General features: G+C 43.2%; 7 protein-coding genes across 8 annotated transcripts; 3 read left to right on the top strand and 4 right to left on the bottom strand.

The window, feature by feature from the left end:
- Positions 1-35: 35 nt before the first annotated feature.
- LOC108109881 lies at positions 36-2910 on the bottom strand. Its single transcript, XM_017218681.1, has 3 exons — positions 2860-2910; positions 1748-2155; positions 36-1695 (listed from the first exon to the last, which is right to left on the bottom strand). The coding sequence occupies exons 2-3, from the start codon at positions 2151-2153 to the stop codon at positions 122-124; spliced, it is 1980 nt and encodes a 659-aa protein (XP_017074170.1). The 5' UTR covers positions 2154-2155; positions 2860-2910; the 3' UTR covers positions 36-121.
- Positions 2166-2903, bottom strand: LOC108109882 (tRNA 2'-phosphotransferase 1). Its single transcript, XM_017218683.1, has one exon. The coding sequence runs from the start codon at positions 2836-2838 to the stop codon at positions 2212-2214; it is 627 nt and encodes a 208-aa protein (XP_017074172.1). The 5' UTR covers positions 2839-2903; the 3' UTR covers positions 2166-2211.
- Positions 2911-3166: 256 nt separating the features above from the next.
- On the top strand, positions 3167-5046 carry LOC108109828 (NADPH-dependent diflavin oxidoreductase 1). The gene has a single exon (XM_017218564.1). It carries the CDS (start codon positions 3228-3230, stop codon positions 4974-4976), a length of 1749 nt encoding a protein of 582 aa, XP_017074053.1. The 5' UTR covers positions 3167-3227; the 3' UTR covers positions 4977-5046.
- On the bottom strand, positions 4955-9632 carry LOC108109823 (intraflagellar transport protein 122 homolog). 2 transcript variants are annotated; one of them, XM_017218560.2, is made up of 11 exons: positions 9188-9632; positions 8884-9114; positions 7302-8756; positions 6759-7241; positions 6420-6694; positions 6198-6345; positions 5941-6141; positions 5757-5877; positions 5542-5698; positions 5211-5488; positions 4955-5154 (listed from the first exon to the last, which is right to left on the bottom strand). In XM_017218560.2, exons 1-11 carry the CDS (start codon positions 9250-9252, stop codon positions 5059-5061), a joined length of 3510 nt encoding a protein of 1169 aa, XP_017074049.1. In that variant the 5' UTR covers positions 9253-9632; the 3' UTR covers positions 4955-5058. The 2 variants fall into 2 exon arrangements, with proteins under 2 accessions (XP_017074049.1, XP_017074048.1); XM_017218559.2 differs by having other exon boundaries at positions 4955-5488.
- Positions 9633-9683: 51 nt separating this feature from the next.
- Positions 9684-10595, top strand: LOC108109829 (protein matrimony). Its single transcript, XM_017218565.2, has one exon. It carries the CDS (start codon positions 9765-9767, stop codon positions 10413-10415), a length of 651 nt encoding a protein of 216 aa, XP_017074054.1. The 5' UTR covers positions 9684-9764; the 3' UTR covers positions 10416-10595.
- Positions 10596-10717: 122 nt separating this feature from the next.
- Positions 10718-13426, top strand: LOC108109826 (exocyst complex component 7). The gene is made up of 8 exons (XM_017218562.1): positions 10718-10880; positions 10932-11097; positions 11155-11666; positions 11731-11795; positions 11856-12586; positions 12643-12965; positions 13044-13177; positions 13233-13426. Exons 1-8 carry the CDS (start codon positions 10833-10835, stop codon positions 13333-13335), a joined length of 2082 nt encoding a protein of 693 aa, XP_017074051.1. The 5' UTR covers positions 10718-10832; the 3' UTR covers positions 13336-13426.
- On the bottom strand, positions 13373-20186 carry LOC108109827 (agrin). Its single transcript, XM_017218563.2, has 4 exons — positions 18287-20186; positions 14350-15373; positions 14097-14294; positions 13373-14035 (listed from the first exon to the last, which is right to left on the bottom strand). Exons 1-4 carry the CDS (start codon positions 18501-18503, stop codon positions 13492-13494), a joined length of 1983 nt encoding a protein of 660 aa, XP_017074052.1. The 5' UTR covers positions 18504-20186; the 3' UTR covers positions 13373-13491.

The raw sequence follows: 20186 nt of genomic DNA, 5'->3' as shown, positions 1-20186 counted from the left end.
TGATATTGTAAACTGAAATTACAATTATGTTAAACAAAATGTCCAGAAAATTAACCGTCTATTCAATTTGGCATTGAAATCTAAAAGTATTTACAAGAAAAGAATTACACATAGTAAGTTGTCAGTTTTCTTCAGATTTGGCGCAAAACTCCCAGGTACTGGCCTTCTCCTTGAAACTGTAGTTGCCCAGAAGATTCTTAAACGCCTTAAAAAGTTTTGTTAGCGGACTATTGCGCTGCAGTCCGAGAAGATCTCCAGGTAATGGCTGCACATCCAGACGTAGCTCTTTGTGATCCTCACTGGCCAGCAACGAGAAATAACCGCGCAAATTTACCGCATATTGTGCATTTCCCACTCTGGTCTTCGCGAACTCTATTGTCTGCTGCAACTGGTGGGCAAAGAATGATTGTCCCGCTCCCCGCTGGAAAGAGCGTCCTGTCCAAGTGTCGTAAGTAGTGCTGATGAGCCACTTGTAGTATCCCGGTTCCTCAGATTCTTTAAGTTCAATATTCAATGAGTAGAGCTGCGTAAGCACATCCTTGATTGTGTCTACATAACAGGAGAGCCAGTAGTAGTATATTGGGCGGTTCTCCTCTGTTTTATTTCGGCTTAGCACACTGGAGCGCAACCATTTGAGATCGTTTGTTGTTGGAGTGATCACGTGTGACCTCACGATGGGAGGGGCATTATAAACCCCGACTAATTCGATTTTTGTTTCTTTTGTCTCACCGACTACCTGTTGAGCCTGGACTGTTTCCATTTTTTTCTGCTTACACGGAGTTGCTTTATCTGCTTTTTTATCTGCAACCAATCGGTCAGCTACTAACCTATCCGCCAAGCCAAATAGTAAGTAGTCGTATAGTTTATCTGGTTGCGACGTTTGTTCCTGATCGGTACAAGCTTGAGCTGCCAGAATAAGACATTGTCTGAGATAACATAGATTCGATGGAGACATTGACTTGGCCACATTGTGCTGTAACTCGAAGGGATCTTGTACGCACATTGGCCGTTCCAGCTGAAAAGCTTCTGTTGTATCGCCTACTTCATCGTTTACGAGCTGCATCTGCTCTTCGTACTCAGGAAATCCACCCGGCGAGCCAAGAGTTGTTTCCTTATCTAGACAGCAGCCCAAAAACGGACTTAACACACTTTTCTCAAAGTTGACTGTACTGTAATATATGAAGAAGTTTTTAATTAGCTCCAACGTAGTGATCCGTGCTGGAATCGGTGGGGTCAGGTCCAAACTGTATGCATAGTTAACGCCCGACATATTAACAGGTGGACAATGCGACTGAAGCTGCTTCACAGAAGGGATCAGTCTATTAACTTGTAAATTAACAATGATCATGGTGATAAGACAATAGCTTGTCATGCAGCCATGGCCAATCAATTTTAGCTTCTTCGCCCAGACCTTCAAGAAAAGACTGAGCTCTCGAATTCGCTCATCGCGAAACATTAGTTCACCAACAAAACGGGAGTTATATGTGCTGTTTGGATTGGACATGTTGATATCTATGTTTAGTCCGGTAAGCTGATGTTTACAACGTATGATGGGCACACGTGCATGTCGAATGGTGAAAATATCCTCGAAGCATTTGGAGCGCCGTAAAAAGTTTGACACCTTATTGTACAGTTGCTTGTGAAACATAGGTGGTTGCTCACCGCAGGGCTGTAGATACAAATCTATGTCGCTCTCTAAAGGTAAAGGATGGGGTTAGGTGCCATTTACTTATTGATATCTACTTACCTTTCAATGCCAAGCCAGTGACCAGTGAGCCGAAGGGAAACACACGAACCCTTCCCCGCATCTCCCTTTCAATGCAGCTACGGACATGTCCGAAGCACGTCTCCATCTTTCGAAGATCGCTAGCAAAGAAATTCAATACCGTGCGCAAGTGGCCACCGGGCTCCGACTTTTCGAGAGCCTCCCGCAGCTCGTTGCGCTCGGACTGAGTTTGTGCGCTAGTGAAAAGCTTGGTGATGGCGTTCAGTCGCTGTCGCAGTTGCTTCTGAGGCTTGCTGGAATGCTTCAGCAGCTCGTGGGCAAGGCAATCCTGCATACTTTTGAAGGGGGCGGCGCAGACCATGCACAACACCAAGTTATCGGCACCATCCCCAGGCGGAGGGGTTAATTCCGAGGCAGGGGTAGGCATTTCTGCAAGAACACGTTTAAATTATTGCTTGTCGATCAAGTTTATTTAGTAACAACGATCAGTGAGTTAAGGGCTGCTCGGTTTTCCTATCTACCACCCTCAGGAAATAGGTTTTAGGTATAAGACCATTGATTCCTGGGCAAAGCAGTACATTATTGTTAGAGCGGTAGATGGGTATTCCATCAGCCAGCACCTTTTCTACATTTAGATATATCAATATCTGACAATCGCTTCGAAATCCACTCAAGATGCAGTTGGTTTTATCGCTGGTGGCAAAGTGCACATGATTGCGCGTCATCCTACTCAGTCCTGTAATCCTTATCGCTTCCCAATGCCTGTAGTAGGTTCCATGTACAGCCATGGGCACCTCTGCCATATGGGTAATCTTCTCTAGGCCGCTAGCTTCACTCTCTACGACGGGCAACGAATGTCCTTGATTGGCGCGAATTTCGTAGATACCGCGTTCTGGATTCCATCGAAGAGAATATCTTTGCTTAGTATCTGCAGATGCAATCTGCTTCAGTTTTTCCAGAGTGAAGGATGTGTATCGCGGGTGTTCCTGCAGGTCAGAAACACTAACGAAACCATCTGACTGGATCGGAATCCCCTCAGATTTTGCACCATGCCGCAGCAACCAAGACAGCTTCTTACTCAGCTGCACATCAATGTTTTGTTTAGGGGGCATTACTTGTAAAATCAAACTTACTTTTATTTACTTTCAATAGTGTTTTGCAAAACAATTTAGTTGTATATCTAGTGTGACCGAATTCTAAATAATTTTTTGACCTCATGTAAAAGAACGCTTTTCCACTAAGATGCAGAACTAAAGGTTTTTAACTTTTCCTAGAATTCTCTTTTTGTGTAATGAAAAGATTTTATTTTAACCATATACTTCAAATCCTTTCTATGTGTAAACATATGTAAAATATTTTATTGTTAATATTTTAAATTATATTTAGATGTTAATGACTGTCTTCTTCTTGTTTAAAAGGCTTATTGCGTCACTGCAAATGCGGTCATATTTATTCAACAGATTCATCAGTAATTCAAATTTGTATTCAAAATTTCTAGAATATGCGGTTACTTGTGCTTTATGGCAGTCAAACCGGCACTGCCCAGGATGTGGCTGAGCAAATCTGGCGGGAGTCACAACAACTCGGCTTCCAAGGCCCCGTACTGCCCTTCGAGGAGTATGAAATGACCAAGCTTATCGAAGAGCGCCTCGTGGTCTTTGTGGTGGCTACCACCGGCGATGGAGTGGAGCCGGACAACATGAAGCAAGCCTGGCGATTTCTACTGAAGCGGAGCTTACCCGCGCAATCCTTGCAAGAAATGCAGTTCGCATGCCTTGGACTTGGGGACTCCAGCTACCCAAAGTTTAACTATGCCGCTAAGAAACTGAGCAAGCGGCTCCAGAATCTGGGTGCAACATCAGTGTGTCCAGTAGGTCTGTGTGATGATCAACATGATTATGGGCATTTGGGTGTTTCTCTCGGCTGGACAAAGGATCTATGGACTACATTAAAGGCCACCTCTGGATTGGATGAAAGTAAACTTAAAAACAGTAATCAAATTATAAGAAAATGGCTAGTAAAGGAACTACCAAAGGATTCCGCTATTAAAGTATCGGAAACCCTAATTTGGAGCCAAAAGCAAACTGCTCACACTTTCAAAATCCAGGATAACATTAGGACCACAGCGGTGGACCACTTTCAGGATGTGCGATTCTTACAATTGCAATGCCAAACTGAAAATCTCAATTGGGAACCTGGCGATGTGCTTGATGTTCAGCCACAAAACAGTGATGAAGCTATTAAAATATTTTTCGATCTAATCCGTGAACACAAGCTGAACTTCGACGAGAGCACTGTAGTTGACGTAGCTAGTGCCCATTTGGACATGCCCCTCCCAAAAGCCTACTCCATTCCTTTAAGCCTCCAGCAGGCTGCTAAATACGTCTGGGATTTGAGTGCGAAACCGCGTCAACGATTTCTCGAGGTGCTAGGACAGAATTGCATAGATGAAATGGAAAAAGATAAACTTTTGGAGTTCTGTTCCGCTGAGGGTATCGATGACCTAGTGGCCTACGTAAACAGACCACGACGAAATCTACTAGAAGTTCTGGAGGACTTTCGGCATGCCACCTCCAGTTTAACTCTGCAACAGCTCTTTGAGATGATGCCGCTGATCCAACCCCGTAGTTTTTCTATTGCCTCTGATGTATCCTCCTTATGTTTGGATTTACTAGTGGCTGTAGTCGAGTACAAAACCATTATGCATACACCGCGGCTAGGATTATGCTCCAATTGGTTGAAAAATCGTAAATTAGGAACAGAGCTACGCGGTGTGGTAAAAAAAGGAACCATGGTCTGGCCAAACGATTTGAGTATACCACTTATTATGATTGGACCTGGCACTGGCATTGCACCTTTCCGTAGCATTATCCAAAATCGATTGCATGCTCAATCTAAAGGTTCCACTATTGGCCCCCTAGTTGTTTTCTTTGGTTGCCGAAATAAGACTGCTGATTTCCATTTTGAAAAAGACTTTTCCATGTGGACCGATAACAAGCAGGTGGAAGCACACTTAGCCTTCTCCAGGGATCAAGAGAACAAGGTATACGTCCAGCATTTAATCACCAAGAATGGCGGTCATCTGGCAAAGCTCATAAGAGACCAAAATGCATTTATCTACGTGGCTGGAAACTCAAACAATATGCCAAAGTCTGTTAGAGAAGCCTTTATCGAAATCCTTGATGGTGATGCTGAATATGTGGATATGATGATCAAACAACGACGATATCAGGAGGAAACCTGGGCATAAAACCTTTCTTATTTTTGTATAGTTCCTATTTGTACAGTTTTGGACGGAAATTATATTGTATTACACACTATATAGGGCTATTTCAAAAGTCTTCCAACAACTTCTCCGAGGATGTGTGACAAAAAGGACAGTAACCTTTCTGTAGAACCTGCAGCTCAAAGTCTTCGGCGTAGAATAGCTGATAAAGATTACATGTAAATTAAAATTCAAATATTGGATTCTGTTTAAACTCACCAGCAGACATTGCGGGCAATAGGTAACCTGTAGATCGGGCAATATATTGCGATAGTAGACATTCCGGACATTTTTTCCCCTTCTTTTTAGTATCAGAACATGATTTGGATCTATGGCACGCAGGCCATTTCGATCCAAGCTCAATGGCAAGGCACTAGCTACCTCCTCATTAAATGGATCAGTGTCCTCTGCATGTTTTGCAGGAGCCAACAACAAACGCTCTGCTTCGGCATCTGATATATCCACTTCGGGATAAAATTGTACTAAGGGTAAAATTTCTAAAAGAGAAATTTAATCAAAATAGTTTTAAATACAGGATTCAGTTTCTTACCAAAGGAAACGAATGAGAAAATGTAATCCTGCCGGCAGGTGGGACAACAATTGTTATTCAAATGTTGACTATAATTGGAACACTTGTAGCAAAGTGGCAAAAGCTCCTCGGGATCGTTGAAGCCACTCTTGCACGCTTTGCTATTTAGAAAATTGAGCTGCAAAAGGGGTTCTTAAAAGTTTATTTGAAGCTAAAAAATATTTTGAGCTACTTACATCAATCTGCTCTTGGACTCCAGCTGGTGGCTTTAAAGACTGCAATCTCTTGTTAATAAGAAGGCACAACTTATTGGCCTGCAAAAACTTTGCTTGCTTGGCCAGGGTAAAAAGAACCGAACTAATAGAAAGAATACTTTATATATCAATCAAAAATATGTTTTTTTGTTCAATCTTAACTTACAACATGCTTACACCTTTGGGGACACCCTTTTGCTCAACTTCGTTTAGTATAAAGCGGCTCACGTTAAAAAGACTCACTGGAGAATGGGTGGTAAAAGGTTCTTTCATATAATAATATATTACGCTGTAGGCATAATAGACCTTTGCAATACGTAAATGATTTTTGTACTCTGTCAGGTGGTGATCAATGGGATTTTGTTCTCTGGAACACATGCAAATTATTTAAAAGGTTAGAACTTAAAATAGTATGTAACTTACTCCTTGGCATGATAAACATCTAAATATTGCTTTGCCAGCAGCCAATAGAAGTAGCTGGCATCCAAATACCGTTCCTCCAAGATGGCAGTATTGCTCAGTTGCTTTAGTAAACGATTGGCTTCCTTGGTGCGTCCTGCTTTTAAATAAGCTAAAACGAATAATAATAATAAAAACGAATAAAATTTATATAATTTTAACAACAATAAACTCTTGAACTCTTACCCTGATGTGCCTCTATAAACTGATCCGTTTCGGCCAGCCATTGGCCATGCTGGTAGTGCACTGTTGGTAACAGTTCTGGCAAGGATTCCGCCAGGCGAAAAGCCTCGGGCCAATCCCGTACCTCGATATGCAACTGCACTACTTGGGCTTCGTCCCCGAGCTTCTTGAATATCTCTGCAGCTAGGGGTAGAGCTTTAAGGGTCTTTAGATTTTGAGCCACTGACTCTAAGGCATCGCGTTCTGAAAGACTCAGTCGACGTCCGATGTCAAATAAACTGAAATTAACGCAACTCTAAATTCTCAGCTCAATGTCTTATTTGGTATCTAGGATTAACTTACACATCGGCCCATCCCTGCTCTGCAACAATGTCAATAGCCTTCTGGTTTTCTCCAGCCGAGAGCAAAAGTTCAGCAGCAGCTCGTGGCTCCTTAACCGAATATGCCCATTCCGCTCTCTTGCGCACTAGTTCTTTCTTTTCCTGTGCAGTGCCGTCCTTTATATATTCCTGAGCCAGGTCGAACATCCGTAGGTCTGTATACATTTCAAGTGATCTTGATGACTGGCCGCATTTAAGAAATAGGCGAGCTGCCTCCTTAAACTTTCCGGCAAAGGCACAGTTTTCCGCCAGTAGAACCTCCTTGGGGACAACCGATCGCTGTTGCTGATCTCGAAGTTCACCGATCAGCTTGAGCCAGGGAAGGTTTCTCACTTTAACGTAGGCATCGCGTGCAATATTAATGTGTAGTGCCTCCAAAGCAGATTGAGCTAAACCCTCCCAGTCACTAGTGGTCACACCCAGACAAGCTACTTGGTAAGCTTCCCTGGAGTAAAAGCAAAATCATTTAGTAAGGGATGCTTAAATAAAAGACAATTTTACTTACTCAAACAATCCAGCTTCGATAAACTGCCACATTGTGGAACCAAGAGCCAATGGCGTATTATGCATGATATTTCCGCGCAGGCAGAAGGCTGTCGCTCCACAAAGTCCGACCACTACGCCATGCATATTTTGTGGAGCCCTTGGTGGCAGATTTCCCACTCTAACACTTAATCCGCCCGTGGAATGGGTATAGCAGAGCATTGAGTCCAGATGTGTGTTCCAGGTAACGCTGTTCACACCCGTATCTTGGTACAAAATCGTATCATTGATAATGTCGCGCACTACAAGACGTCCCACGTCGTCCACAACAGCGATTTTGCTACGCTTTGAATTTATATCCAGGCACCGAACAGCAGATACAGCAGTTGTTATAAGTAGAGGCAGCGAGTTGTTCAGAAAGATACGGAACACTTGGCCGTTCTTTAAGCCCACCATGAGTCCTTCCCGGCCAACCGGACCTCCAGTGACTTTAATATATCGGATAAACGAGTCCATTATCCACTCTCGCTGCAAGACACCCATAAAGTCCAAGCATTGCAGTCGCTTCTCTTGACATAGGACTATATGACGGCCACAGACCACCAGCAAGCTGCAGTCAAACTTTTGCTGGATCTTCTCGCGCACTTTATAATGCATGGGCTGGTCCTCGCCGGAGCTCAGTTCATAGAGAACAACACGCTCCGGCAGCTGAACCGCCAATCGATTCCGATAGATGGCTATCTTCTGTACCAAATCCCGACACTTGATCCGTACCTTTTGGCCAGAGATCAGGTGCTGGATGATCACGTCACACATGTTTTCCCGGAAGGCATACCGCTCTCGGTATAGGGCGTGCACGGTACTCGAAGCAATATTAAAGCAGGCAAGGGTTCCGTCCTGGCAACCAATAGTATAGGACTGACCGTTCGGATGTAGGGCTACTGTCCAGATCCAGGTGTCGAAACTGTCGCCCAACGTGCCCAACCGAATTCCCTCCCTAGTAAAGAAATGGAGTCCCCCAGTGCAGCCACCCACCAAACAAAACTCACCATTGGGGAAGTACTGGAGACACAAAGGATCGAAGCCCAGAGTTCGCTCCTTGCCAATCATCTGACCACTTAAGGTATGAAAGGACAACGTCTGACCCCAATCCACCACGCCAATGGTGTCCACACTGCCCGGACCACTAGCCGGACAGCACTGTACACTAAAGACGTTGCTGTTGGGGCCACCGGGTCGATCGATGCGTCCCTTTTCTTCGCCCAACTTGTTCCTAATGGATATGGTGCCATTGGCCAGGCCCAGTATAAGATACTGACCGTCGTTTGTCCAGGAGCACCCATTAACTCGGGCGGATATTTTGTATTTCTGCACCGCCTTTTGATCCGCCGACCAGAATGCGAAGTCCGATAGGGAACATGAAGCCAGGTGGTGTGAAACCGGATTGAAGCTCATGCATTGAATGGAGTCGCCATGCCTGTGGAAAAGTTTAACACCTACTGATAACTAAAAAACTTAAACTTATTTGGACATACAATATTCGACATAATACTTAATCGAAAAAGGAAAATTTGGTCTGAGTAGTTTTTTTTTGGTGTACTCACGAATACTTCAGCAGTCCCTCAAGCTGTGGAGACCACACGATGACCATTTTATCGGAGGCTCCGCTGGCAAATCTCTTGCCATCTTTTGAGTAGGCCACACAATTGACAGTGTCCTTATGGGCTTTCAAGGTGTTAAGCAAGGACCCATCGTTGGGATCGTAGATGAGCAACCGATCCCCCGCAGCCACCACCAATTGACTACCATCGGGGGCGTAGCAAACATTGTGGACACTGGAAAAAGATGTTTTACGATAACCGTTATGTAGCAACAGGTTGTGGTAATTCAGATGTATGAAATCTTTACCTGATCTCGTTTTCTTTGCTGTTAGGAAACTCGATGCGTTCTAGCCATTTAAGAACACCCCTCATTATTGCACAAGCCGAATTGGTTAATCCTGCATAGTTGTTAAAAATTCCTAAATGCAGGTGCGTTGTTTACACGCAGATTCCATGGCAACCAGATCCACAACAAAAGCTGGCGTCTCTGCTAGTGATGGCACTTTGGGTAGTTTTTCTAATTCGTAAAACGTTTTCTGAGATCTAAAAATTGCATTTAGTGCATAGTTGGCAACGCATTAGCAATGACAGGTGCCAGGTGATCCTCCAGGTTCTCTTCCCGCCTTACTCGATGCACCAGCCAAACTAGGAGATGACAATGATTTTACATTAGTTAAAGTGTAAATCTCAAAAGTGAATATACTTGTACATGTAAAAGTTGTGTTTTTCCCATCTCTGGTTGCTTGGAGTAACGGATTTAATTCGAAAAAGCTCTCTGTGTAGCTCCATTTCTGGTCAACACCAATGTTCGCCATTTGCCAGCTTGAACTCGCAAGCAACGCATCTTTTTTGTGTCATAATAATTAAACAAAAGCGCATTCAAAATGGAGAATTACCGTACACCCATAAACGAAACGAAAATCGCCTTTAACCGCACTCCAACGTTAAAGGAGCGTAAGTGGAACACCCTCAAGGTTAACACCTCCAATGTACGATGCTCAACTCCAATTTTTGGGAATTTTCGTTCACCTAATCTCTCGCCCATCGAGAGCATGTGCATGAAGAAGAGTCCGGTATCGCCCATGCGGTTTGAAACATTAATGAAGCCGCCGATGAAGGTCCATCATCATCGTCATCAACGTCAACATCATCAACATATTCACCGTACACAGCTAAAACCTCCGGTTTTTAACTTGCCCAAACCACAGGAGGAGGTTATTGAGCCGGAGCGGGAATTCAAAAGTTGCAGCAGTCCGGACACCTGTTCGGATGACTCAAATATGGAGACCTCGCTCACATTGGAGACGCGTCGCCGTTCTATAAAAGCCTCCAACCATTCTTATGTAGTAAACCATGCTGCCAATGTGGAACAGGTACTTATGCACATGGGCCTGGAGAACTATGTGACCAATTTTGAAGAGGCCCATATCGATTTGGTGGAACTGGCTTCCATGGAGCGTGCGGATCTCATGAAAATCGGCCTTAAAGCTGAAGAAGACTGTAACCGAATAATGGATGCCCTTCAAACTCTATAAACAGATTGCTGGCATCACACCATTATATTTGAATATGTTATTTGCAAAAAAATTTTGTTTTGTTACTATAAGCGGAAAATTTGAACTTAAGTATGTATTGTAAACTTTTTGTAAAGGACCTGGTGTCTTAAAATTTGTCTTGTTAAACTCAAATTAAATATTTTAATATAATCTCGAAAAGTTTGTGAATTTGGATAGTAATGGCACTTTGGATAGTTTTTCAAATTTTAAAACCATGTGGAGATCTAAATTTAATTTAGTACAAAGAAGTTGGCAAAGCAATAGTAAATAGTGTGACCGAAGGGTCATGCGTAAAAATGTCCAAATTCGCCCAACCAAAATAAGAAACAATAACTTTTCACTTTTAAACAAAAACTTATTATTTTAAAAGGATTTATAGCATATTAAGGCTTGAAAATGAACAATCTTGACAGTTCATTGCAAGCACATAATAAGTTAGAGAAGGTAAATAAGGTTGTTATCCTAGAATTCCACATAATCACTTTATCTCCATAGGAAGCAACCAATTTGGCTCTGTTGAAAGACCGAGTGGATAAATATCACGATCTGTCCACTCAAATGTCCAACATCCTTACAATATTCGAAAAGCGATTGGGAAACCTAGAACAGACTATATTACCCGTGTACCAGGAAACGGAGCAGCTCCAGAATAGGCAGAAAAGTAAGTTAACAAAAGTTGAGATTGTTCGAAAACAAATTGGTCACCGCCTCTTTTAAGATCTTGAAGCCACTCTCAGTTGCCTGGAAATTGTCTTATCTCACTACGATGTCTCCCAGGAAGTATGTCAGTTGATTCACCAGGGTCCCATAGAGGGAAATATTTCCGCCTTTTTGGATGCACTAGCCAAACTCCGAGATGCCTCTGATTATTTTCGACACAACAATATTCAGAGTGTAGAACTGGAAAATGTCACCAGCTTGTTCAATACTGGATGTGAGGGTCTGAATCAGCATTACAGCATGCTGCTTAAAAAGCACAGTGCTCCGCTGAAGCCCGTGGAGCTGTTGGATCTGATCTACATAGAGGATGACTCAAGCGATGAATATACCTCATTCCGGCAGTTGTCGCAAACGACTCGCGAGGAGCTGTACACTATTTCCCACTGGCTAGAGCAAAATTTAAGACAATACATCCACATTTACGCCACGGAACGAGGTGATGTTGTACTCCGATCGCTGCAGCTGCTTAAGGATCACCAGAAGAGTAACAGCTGGGGTCACGAGGCACTGGTGAGTGTATCCCTCAAGCACTTCCACGTATCTTAAAACTCAAAATTGTTTTTACTTATTGTAGAGACCGCGTCACAGTGGACGACAAACGGAACCCAAAAAGAATACGTCTGCCCGATTGCAGCAAATGTAAGAGTCTTACTTCCGTAATTCTATAACCCAAATAACCATGAGTCTGTTAATCCTCAGATTTGAAAAGAAGGCCAATAAGTTATATCTAAGGGCTACTCAGACCATTGAACAGTCCACCGGCTTCTCTATTAAAAAGGCATCCTCGCACAGCGATCATTTGACATCCGAGGATCTGTTGGATGGGGATCAGGAGCTTGACAAGTACTTGGTCATGCTGCTGGGACTCCAAAGATTGCTAAACTGGGAGCGAGCTATCATGCACGATATTATACCCCAGTCGAAACACAACGAAGTATTTGCCCGTTTGGCCTATAATGCCATCGATCTGGTGGTCAAGGACGCGGAGTCCATTACTCAACGGATCCTGCGTTGTATTTCCCGTAAAGAGTGGACCTCGGCGCTGGGAATATTCTCCGCCCTAAAGCGTGTGATCCTTCTACAACCGGACATTGAACGCACCTATGATCCTGCGCAAAGAGAACAGCTAATGAAGGTTTTAAACAAGTTACAGCATACTGGAGCCAAGGCTTTGGAGCACTTCCTGGACGTAGTTAAAGGTGAATCAAGCACTAACATTGTTGGCCAGAGCAATGTTCCAAAAGATGCCACCGTCCACGAGCTAACGTCCAATACGATCTGGTTTATTGAGCACTTATACGAACACTTTGATGTAATTGGTTCCATTTTGGCACAGGATGTTCTATACTCCACACAATTGGATACTATTCTTATGAAAAAAGCTTTGAGTGGTGATGAACGCAATAAGGCTCTATTAGCCATTTACATAAGTGAGATAACTTCCTATTAAGCTTTCTAAATCTAAACACTTCATTCTTTTCGATAGAGAAAGCTTTAGCGGAACTGAATCTTTCCATAATGAACAAATGTGAGCAGTATAATGACCAGGCTACCAAGCATCTTTTCCGTTTGAACAACATCCACTACATCCTCAAGTCACTGCAGCGCTCCAATCTCATTGATTTGGTTACCCTGGCAGAACCGGAGTGCGAACATAGCTACATGGAGATGATCCGCGAACTGAAGGCTAGCTATCAGAAGACCTGGTCCAAAATGCTGGTGGGCATCTATTCATTGGATGAACTGCCCAAGCCAGTGGCCGGCAAGGTCAAGGACAAGGATCGCAGTGTGCTAAAGGAGAGATTTTCTGTAAGTTCTATACAAAATTAAACTAACTATTAAAAATATAATTGAATCTAAAATAAAATTAATTTTTTTCACTTGCAGAACTTCAACAAGGACTTCGAAGAAGCTTGTAAAATTCAGCGGGGTATCTCGATACCCGATGTCATCCTGCGAGAAGGCATCAAACGTGATAACGTGGAACACATATTACCAAAATACAATCGATTCTACGAAATGTAAGTTTATGTTCAGTTTTTCTATCCTTATCTAATGAACTTTTATGCTTTTTAGTTACTCTGGGGTGCACTTTAGCAAGAATCCTGACAAATACGTCAAGTACAGACAGCACGAAATCAACGCTATGCTGAGCAAGCTCTTCGATGATTCAGCTTAGAACTAAGTCCCAGGCCTGGGTTCAAGTGCATTCCTTGTAAGTTCGTTGGGGGCTTTAATATAAACTCAATAAATATCGCTTTAAAAAATTACAATACAAGACTATAGCCTAAAAATATTAAATGCCAAGTGAAAGTGAAGGCGCCACACAAAAAACCTAGTAAAGGAAGTTCGTGGATGGTGCTTCGGGGCGGCCACAGGCGCCGTAGTAGTTGACGTTGACCGTCTGGTTCGCCCTGCAGTTCTCGATCTCCAGGAAACAGTCGTTCAGATAGGTTTTATTGTCACTGCCGCAAACAGGCTCAAATTCCCTCGGACAGATGCGAGCACATCCTTTGAGTTGGAAGGCGGCCAGGCACCGTTTGAGAGGTACCACGAACACGTGCTTGCCGCAGTTCTCCTTACGCATGTGACACTCGGACTTGTACAAATTGTTATCCGAACCACAGACGAAGTTCGGCGGCTGGGCATCACAATCCGATTCACAGTCGACTGTCAAAGCGCAGTTCTTCAGCGAAACAGGCACCACACGTAGATTGCAAGTGCGCCGCTTGAATTCGCACATGGAAGCAAAGGTATTGCCATCCGATCCACACACCGGCTGCTGCTCCAAATCCGCCCGGGTGCAGGCATCCCCGCAATCCTTGGTGGGCGAATTGAGATCAGTGCAGGGTCCAATGTGGGCCAGATTAACGCCGCGTCTGAAAGAAAAGTAAAGAATTGGTAAAAGCTACTAAAAGGAGATACTTATTCAGTACTTACAGACAGGTGGCATGGGCTAGTTCACATTCATTGTTGTATGTCTTTGCATCCGTTCCGCAGAGCTTGTCATTTCGCTTTGAGCTGAATATGGAACCAAATAGGCTGTTGAAATCCTTGCAAGGTGGCAGTTGTTTGCAGCGAGTCAGTCGATTCTTACACTTGTCCATGCTCACTTTTTGGATGGACTTACGCTGGGGACTAGAAGTCAAAAATAAGAATGGTTTTCCTTTTATTAACCGAGAGTCAAACTCACCCGCAGTTGAGCATCTTCAGTTCACAGAGCGAAGAGTAGATGTTACCATCGCTTCCACACACATACTGCGACGAGGAATCTGCCTCTGACTTGGGACACTCGGTTGGACAGGCATCGGATGCACTGCCATGCCTTTCCTGAGGCATGCAGAAGGACAAAGGAACCTCGAAGACATGTTTACCGCAATTGGAGGAGCGCATCTTGCAGGGACTCGCATATAATCGCCCATCGGAGCCACAAGTGGGTCTCGCTACCCTCCAGCAAGACTCCCTGCACATCCTGGTGGACTGACAGTGCTTTCTACTGGTCTTCACCACACCCTGTCCACACGTATGAAGTTTCATCTCGCAGGTGGAATTGTAAACATTGCCATCGGATGAACACACTGGTCCATCCTTTGGAGCACTATTACAATCCACAGGACAGGACTCACGTACAGCACTGGTATTGCTGCAAGGACCAACATGCGATAGCTTTACGGCTGCCAAACCGACACGACAGGATTGTACCCTCAACATGCAGCGATTCAAATAGGTCCTTCCGTCCGTTCCACAAACCGGATCCTTTTCCGTGCTGCAGCGATGCTTGCAGTCCGAACCCTTTGACCGTTCGCAGCCATCTCGCACATCCTTTATTAAAGAAACACCGCTACGGGAACAAGTCTTCTTGCGCAGCTCGCAGAGATTGGCGTAGATCAGACCATCACTTCCGCACACGGGCTCAGCTCCCACAGTTATGCTCGGTGGGCAAGATCTCGGACAATTTCCAGTAGTAGTTGCACTCGCCCTGTTTCGCCTGCCCATTTGCGCCAGCTGCTGCTGCTCCGTCTCATCACGAAGGAGGGATTCCAATGCAGCTGCTGCTGCGCCAGGGGCCTGCATCAATGTGGACGACAACTCCGGCTGAGCATCCTGGCGATAGTTAATCAGCAACGAGTCCGGCGCCGCATCAGCACTGCGATAGCGAATTACTGGCGCCTGCGCCGGCAGCCGAATGATCTTGATGGGTGAGTCTGTTACAGCGCCTGTGAAAATGAGGATAATAGCCTTAGATAATTAACATCGCTTCTGCATTTTTTTAGAAATTTAAATTGAAGGCGAAATTATCCCACCCAAGTTTTCCATTTTATAGAAAAGTATTAAGGAAGTTGATGAGATTGGATCTAATCTTTTATAACTGAAGTCAGATTTTCAAATCTCTAAACTATTACAGCTTTAACTTAACAGGAAACTAATTTCCATTTTTGATTTCCAATCAAACGAATTATATTCTGATTAACTAAATAACATCGCACTTTTTCCGGAATTTTCCCAGGGTAACTCAGTTTCGAACCCGCTAAAAATTCAACTTTCCCTTTGTATTTTCCTTAGCTCGTTGACGGCATGCGGAAGAGTCGGCTCTGGGCATACAAATGTCAGATTAGCCGCACGATCATAGGGCATTTTGCGCAGTTGTGACCCACTGTTTGGCCCACCTCCAAACCCTCCTTCTCCTCGCACTCCGATGCCGCCACCCTCGAGCATCGTCCAAGTTCTGCAGTGATCGCATGACCGACTCAAGTAACCAGCCATTAAGTTGAATAATTCGGTAGGCAATAGAAGCGGGAGTGGGGGGAGTTCCCTTTACTAACGGTTAATGGCAAATGTTACCCGTCTTCAAATCTCGATTCCAAGTAAAACGACAACACAATGGCATTTATGGCTGGGATTTGAGCACAAGTATTATTATACATACATTCGTACACATTCATACTATCAACGACCTCCATCTATAATTGTTCATGCTAATCCCCTCCAGAAATCGTAAGCTTAATCTGTGCTAAAAACTGCAAGTGAAATTTCCACACTAATTGCCTCCGGCACCGAACATTTCTGTTGTCTTTAGTCGGATGTGGCACCGCGCTGATTCAGTTAAGTTTTGGTTTGGCTTGGTTTGCCCAGCATTGCTTTTGCTTTGTTTGGATTTGTTTGCAAAGAAAGCTGTGAGAGCCGCCTCCGGAGGAAGCACTCAACTCAGTTAGAGATATACATATACATTCATATACCCACTAGCTGTAGAAAATCTATTAGCGCTCTTTGAGGCTGCCACGATTGTTTGGCTGCGATAATTGAACCCACGTTCATTATTCCAATTTGTTGCTGCCGGCCATAAAGATGGAAATTTCAACATCCAGCCAGTCTGTCAGCTAGTCAGCCAGCCAGCCAGACGCATTCTCAGCTTAATGGACTCAGACTCTGACTGGATACAAATCCGAATCTGAATCTGAATTGGAGGCAGATGCAGAGGCATCGGCATCAACATCAAGCGGAGCCATTAAGCTCAGAGAAAATTAAGCGGCGTTAGGAATTAATGCACATGTAAACGATCCGCTGGAATGGTCAGAGGCAAAAGCCGAGACCGCAGCCTATCTCATTCAGTATTGCAACTATGCGACCTCAACCGCTCCACCCACTCTCACCATTTCTGCACTCGAAGAAAAATTTGGACAACACGTAAACTCATGGGATTCGATCATCGGTTTTATTAAGCGAATAACATTGAAGTCATTATAAACATCAGCCTATTATAAACATCAGTCTAAAACTATATGACTTCTTCTATCAGAAATGAAAAAAATTATATTGATTAAACTTCAGTGAAACATCCCAAAAGGAAATATTATTTTTATAAAAGGAAAAGAACCTTACAGACATGAGCTTCGCAGTTTCAACTTCTAAACATCAACCACTGAACTTCGAAAGTTTCATAAATAAAATATACACATATTTTTCCAAGTGCAGGCGCATTTTCCTGGCCTCCAGCGAGTGGCTGCCAGGCTCCTGCCTATCGGATGCCATCAATTGCAAAAAAAGGCGAGAGAAATAATAAAAGCAGCCACCGTATAATTTTCAAAAGTGGAAAAATCCAGCAACCAACGCACTACATTGCTGGGCAGGGACTTTTGCATGATATATGTACCACACATAGTATATAATGCAATATGTGTGCTCGGATTGCTCTTGTTATGGTGTGGCACAGTGGAAAGCAGAGCAAGACCAAGCCCAGTGATGAATCATGGCGTCTCTGATTGAGGCCATTAAATATATGTATGTGAGATCACAGCATCCAAAACTAATTGATCTTTCACCCATCAATCTCCAATGAAGTGCTGTTATCAATTAAGCAAATGATCGCGCTTACAAGTAAAACAAATCATTTCTCTCCGGGTCAACTTAAAACGATTTATACCCCCTTATTTAACCCCCCGGGCCGTTTATCACGATTTTAAGCTCGTTTCCACTGTGCGGTCGGTCAGCTCTTGATTTCCCCATGAACTATTCCCCCTTTCAGTGCCCCTGGCTTCTGTATCTCCCCTTCGTGCTTTTAATGAATTTATTTGAATGTTGGACAAATTGTGCACGAAAATATTTACGAGCATGTTGTGCGTCGAGGAGCTAGGGTCTGAAAAAAAACTGTAGAGTTTGGGGTCTAGGGGTCTCGGAGCTCTCCTCCGTTTCATGTGTGCCAGTTTACATTCACTTTGTGCGGAGTAGTAGTACCTTAGAAATTAATAGCTGCTACGACGGCCTTTCTACCACCGCACAGCTGTAGGTCTTAGATCCGGACCCCGGAGTCACCTTCTCCGTTTCAACACCCAGAGAAATTAGGCGGTAATTGAGACAGCACTCGCAGTCTGTCTGCAACTTTCCTTTAACTTCAGATCAGTTGGCTTTTTCAATTGAGAACATGAGAGTTCCTAGAATTCGGTTTATGGTAGTAATGCCTAGAACCTAAGGAACCTTGATAATGGGAAAGTCGATTTAACCCAGAAATAAAAAATTGTAACCGCTAAGAACCACTTAAATCTAATCCTATATATCTATCTAACAAATTACAACTTACAATATTTACTGCAATTCTTTCTAATTTCTCTTGGTGTACTGCATGTGTGACTTACCATTGGTGGTTGACGCTAATGCCGCCAACATGAACACGGCCAGCAGTGCGCCAAACAGCTGTCGCTGGCTCTTCGGGCGGCTAATGCTGAGACTGCGACTCAGTTTGAAGCTGTGGTTATAGCTGCATTTCTTGATCTGGCTTAGAGTCTGGCTAAATCTGTGGGTCTCTGTTTGGGTGGCTTTTAAAGCGGAGGGGAGATGCTGTCGTTGGTACATTTTCGCTGCTGTCTGCTGCACTTTTCCTGCTATTTATTGTTTTTTATTTGTTTTTTTGTTGTTTGTTTGTTTGTTTGTGTGTGTGCGTGACGAGACGGGCGGCGCTTTCGCTCGTTAACAATTGAAATTGAAATAGTAGCAAACTTTTATGCGGCTGAAGTTCACTTTAGTTATGCGATGAAGAAAGTAGTTTTTCTCTCTGTCTCTGTGTCTCTTACTCTGTCTGTCAAAATCTGACTGACTATATAGACTATATAAATGCTCGTAATACCGCTGAAGCTGTTCGAATTAACGGTATTCTTGCGGTCATTTGGGCTTGGCCTGCTCTTCTTCTTCTGCTGCTAGTGCTGCTGCTGCTGCTGCTACTGCTACTTCTTACCCAAGTGTTGGCCTCTCTTTTGCCCTTTTATGAGTTCATTCGTTTGCCTATTAACATTAAGTTTGTGTCTATATTGTATCTCGCTCTTTCCTTCTTTTGCCTGCCGGGCACTTGACCTCTCACACAATCGCACAATGGAGCATAATTTCTTTTTTATAGCCTTGGCTTTATTTCTTTCGGTTTTTTATTGTGTATATTTTTGCACGGCCGGTCTTTAATTTGATTTCAATTACGTTCTGCTTAGGCTTTAATTTTATATCATTTCATTTTTTTTGTATTCTTCGTATGATGCACACAAAACAATTCGCCTTTTGTCCGTTACTCTTTCGCCGTTTGAATTTAACTTTGATGCGCGCTCTTCGAGTTTCGATTCGCATATGAAAAATGATCTCTCTTTTGGATTTTGATGTGATGCTACTGTTTTTCAGCCTCCGTCGCTGCCTCTGCCACTGCCTCTGCAGACGTCTACTGCGACGCTGACTGCAACTGCGACGATTGCATTTTGTATTTCATTTATTTTTTATTGTTGCTGAATGAATGAATGGACACTAACACACTCGCGCTCGCATCCGATTTGTATTGTAGTTTTATTTTTTATTTTCTTATTTTCCCCTCGCTTTTTAGACCTTTGTCGTTTGCAGATGGTTGAGTCGCTCAGAAATCTCGGAAAGCTTAAGCTCCAAATGCGACTGAAAGGTTTGACAATGCGCCGACGAATGGCAAAAAATTTGCAATGAAAAGAAATTTATATGGGTGAAAGGCAGCGCAGTCGACGCTGACAGAGCAGAGCATCCAGCGCGCTCACATGATGTTGTTGTTGCCGCTACACTTAAAGTAATTTTGAGGTTTCTTCTTTACTAAACTTTTAAATATAATCCAAAGAAGAACATATATGTACATAAGCTGTTAATATACAAACTCAGGGAAATAATTCCTTCTATATAAGAATTATATCATTCAATAAGTATATAAAAAAGGAGTTTTAAAAAGCTGTACAAATTCCTTATTCTAGATGATTTTAATTTTTTCGGATAGTTAATAGAAATTTGGTTCAATCTTCACACTATAAAATTTTCCCCTAAACAAAGGCTAGAAATTTTTACATTTATATAATAAATGTAAATTTAAATTTATAGGAAGAAAAGTACAAATCCAATTTATTTCTAGCCTTATTTTAATATTAGTCCTTGATATTAACTTTATTGTTTAGTAAAAGCTGAACTCTTTTTACGTTTTTCTCGACTTTTCCAAAGCCCAAACATTTTTCAAGTGCATAGATGGCTGCATGGGCATATTGATTAAAT

This window comes from Drosophila eugracilis, unplaced genomic scaffold, assembly GCF_018153835.1.
Source record: "Drosophila eugracilis isolate 14026-0451.02 unplaced genomic scaffold, ASM1815383v1 contig_1104, whole genome shotgun sequence".
Lineage (NCBI taxonomy): Eukaryota > Metazoa > Arthropoda > Insecta > Diptera > Drosophilidae > Drosophila > Drosophila eugracilis.
Note: the sequence above shows the minus strand (reverse complement) of the source record. Positions and strands in the feature narration are given on the sequence as shown.

Excerpts from the sequence above, each read along its gene's own strand:
- LOC108109881 (XM_017218681.1), bottom strand. The coding sequence starts at position 2,153 with ATGCCTACCCCTGCCTCGGAATTAACCCCTCCGCCTGGGGATGGTGCC. Across the intron at positions 1,696-1,747 it reads CACTGGCTTGGCATTGAAAG|AGAGCGACATAGATTTGTAT; the intron begins GTAAGTAGATAT and ends CTTTACCTTTAG.
- LOC108109882 (XM_017218683.1), bottom strand. The coding sequence starts at position 2,838 with ATGCCCCCTAAACAAAACATTGATGTGCAGCTGAGTAAGAAGCTGTCT.
- LOC108109828 (XM_017218564.1), top strand. The coding sequence starts at position 3,228 with ATGCGGTTACTTGTGCTTTATGGCAGTCAAACCGGCACTGCCCAGGAT.
- LOC108109823 (XM_017218559.2), bottom strand. The coding sequence starts at position 9,252 with ATGAGGGGTGTTCTTAAATGGCTAGAACGCATCGAGTTTCCTAACAGC. Across the intron at positions 6,346-6,419 it reads GTTTATAGAGGCACATCAGG|CTTATTTAAAAGCAGGACGC; the intron begins GTAAGAGTTCAA and ends TATTCGTTTTAG. Across the intron at positions 5,699-5,756 it reads GAGTCCAAGAGCAGATTGAT|CTCAATTTTCTAAATAGCAA; the intron begins GTAAGTAGCTCA and ends CCCCTTTTGCAG.
- LOC108109829 (XM_017218565.2), top strand. The coding sequence starts at position 9,765 with ATGGAGAATTACCGTACACCCATAAACGAAACGAAAATCGCCTTTAAC.
- LOC108109826 (XM_017218562.1), top strand. The coding sequence starts at position 10,833 with ATGAACAATCTTGACAGTTCATTGCAAGCACATAATAAGTTAGAGAAG. Across the intron at positions 11,667-11,730 it reads GCTGGGGTCACGAGGCACTG|AGACCGCGTCACAGTGGACG; the intron begins GTGAGTGTATCC and ends TACTTATTGTAG. Across the intron at positions 12,966-13,043 it reads TGCTAAAGGAGAGATTTTCT|AACTTCAACAAGGACTTCGA; the intron begins GTAAGTTCTATA and ends TTTCACTTGCAG.
- LOC108109827 (XM_017218563.2), bottom strand. The coding sequence starts at position 18,503 with ATGTACCAACGACAGCATCTCCCCTCCGCTTTAAAAGCCACCCAAACA. Across the intron at positions 14,295-14,349 it reads CTGAAGATGCTCAACTGCGG|TCCCCAGCGTAAGTCCATCC; the intron begins GTGAGTTTGACT and ends TTTGACTTCTAG. Across the intron at positions 14,036-14,096 it reads CTAGCCCATGCCACCTGTCT|ACGCGGCGTTAATCTGGCCC; the intron begins GTAAGTACTGAA and ends CTTTTCTTTCAG.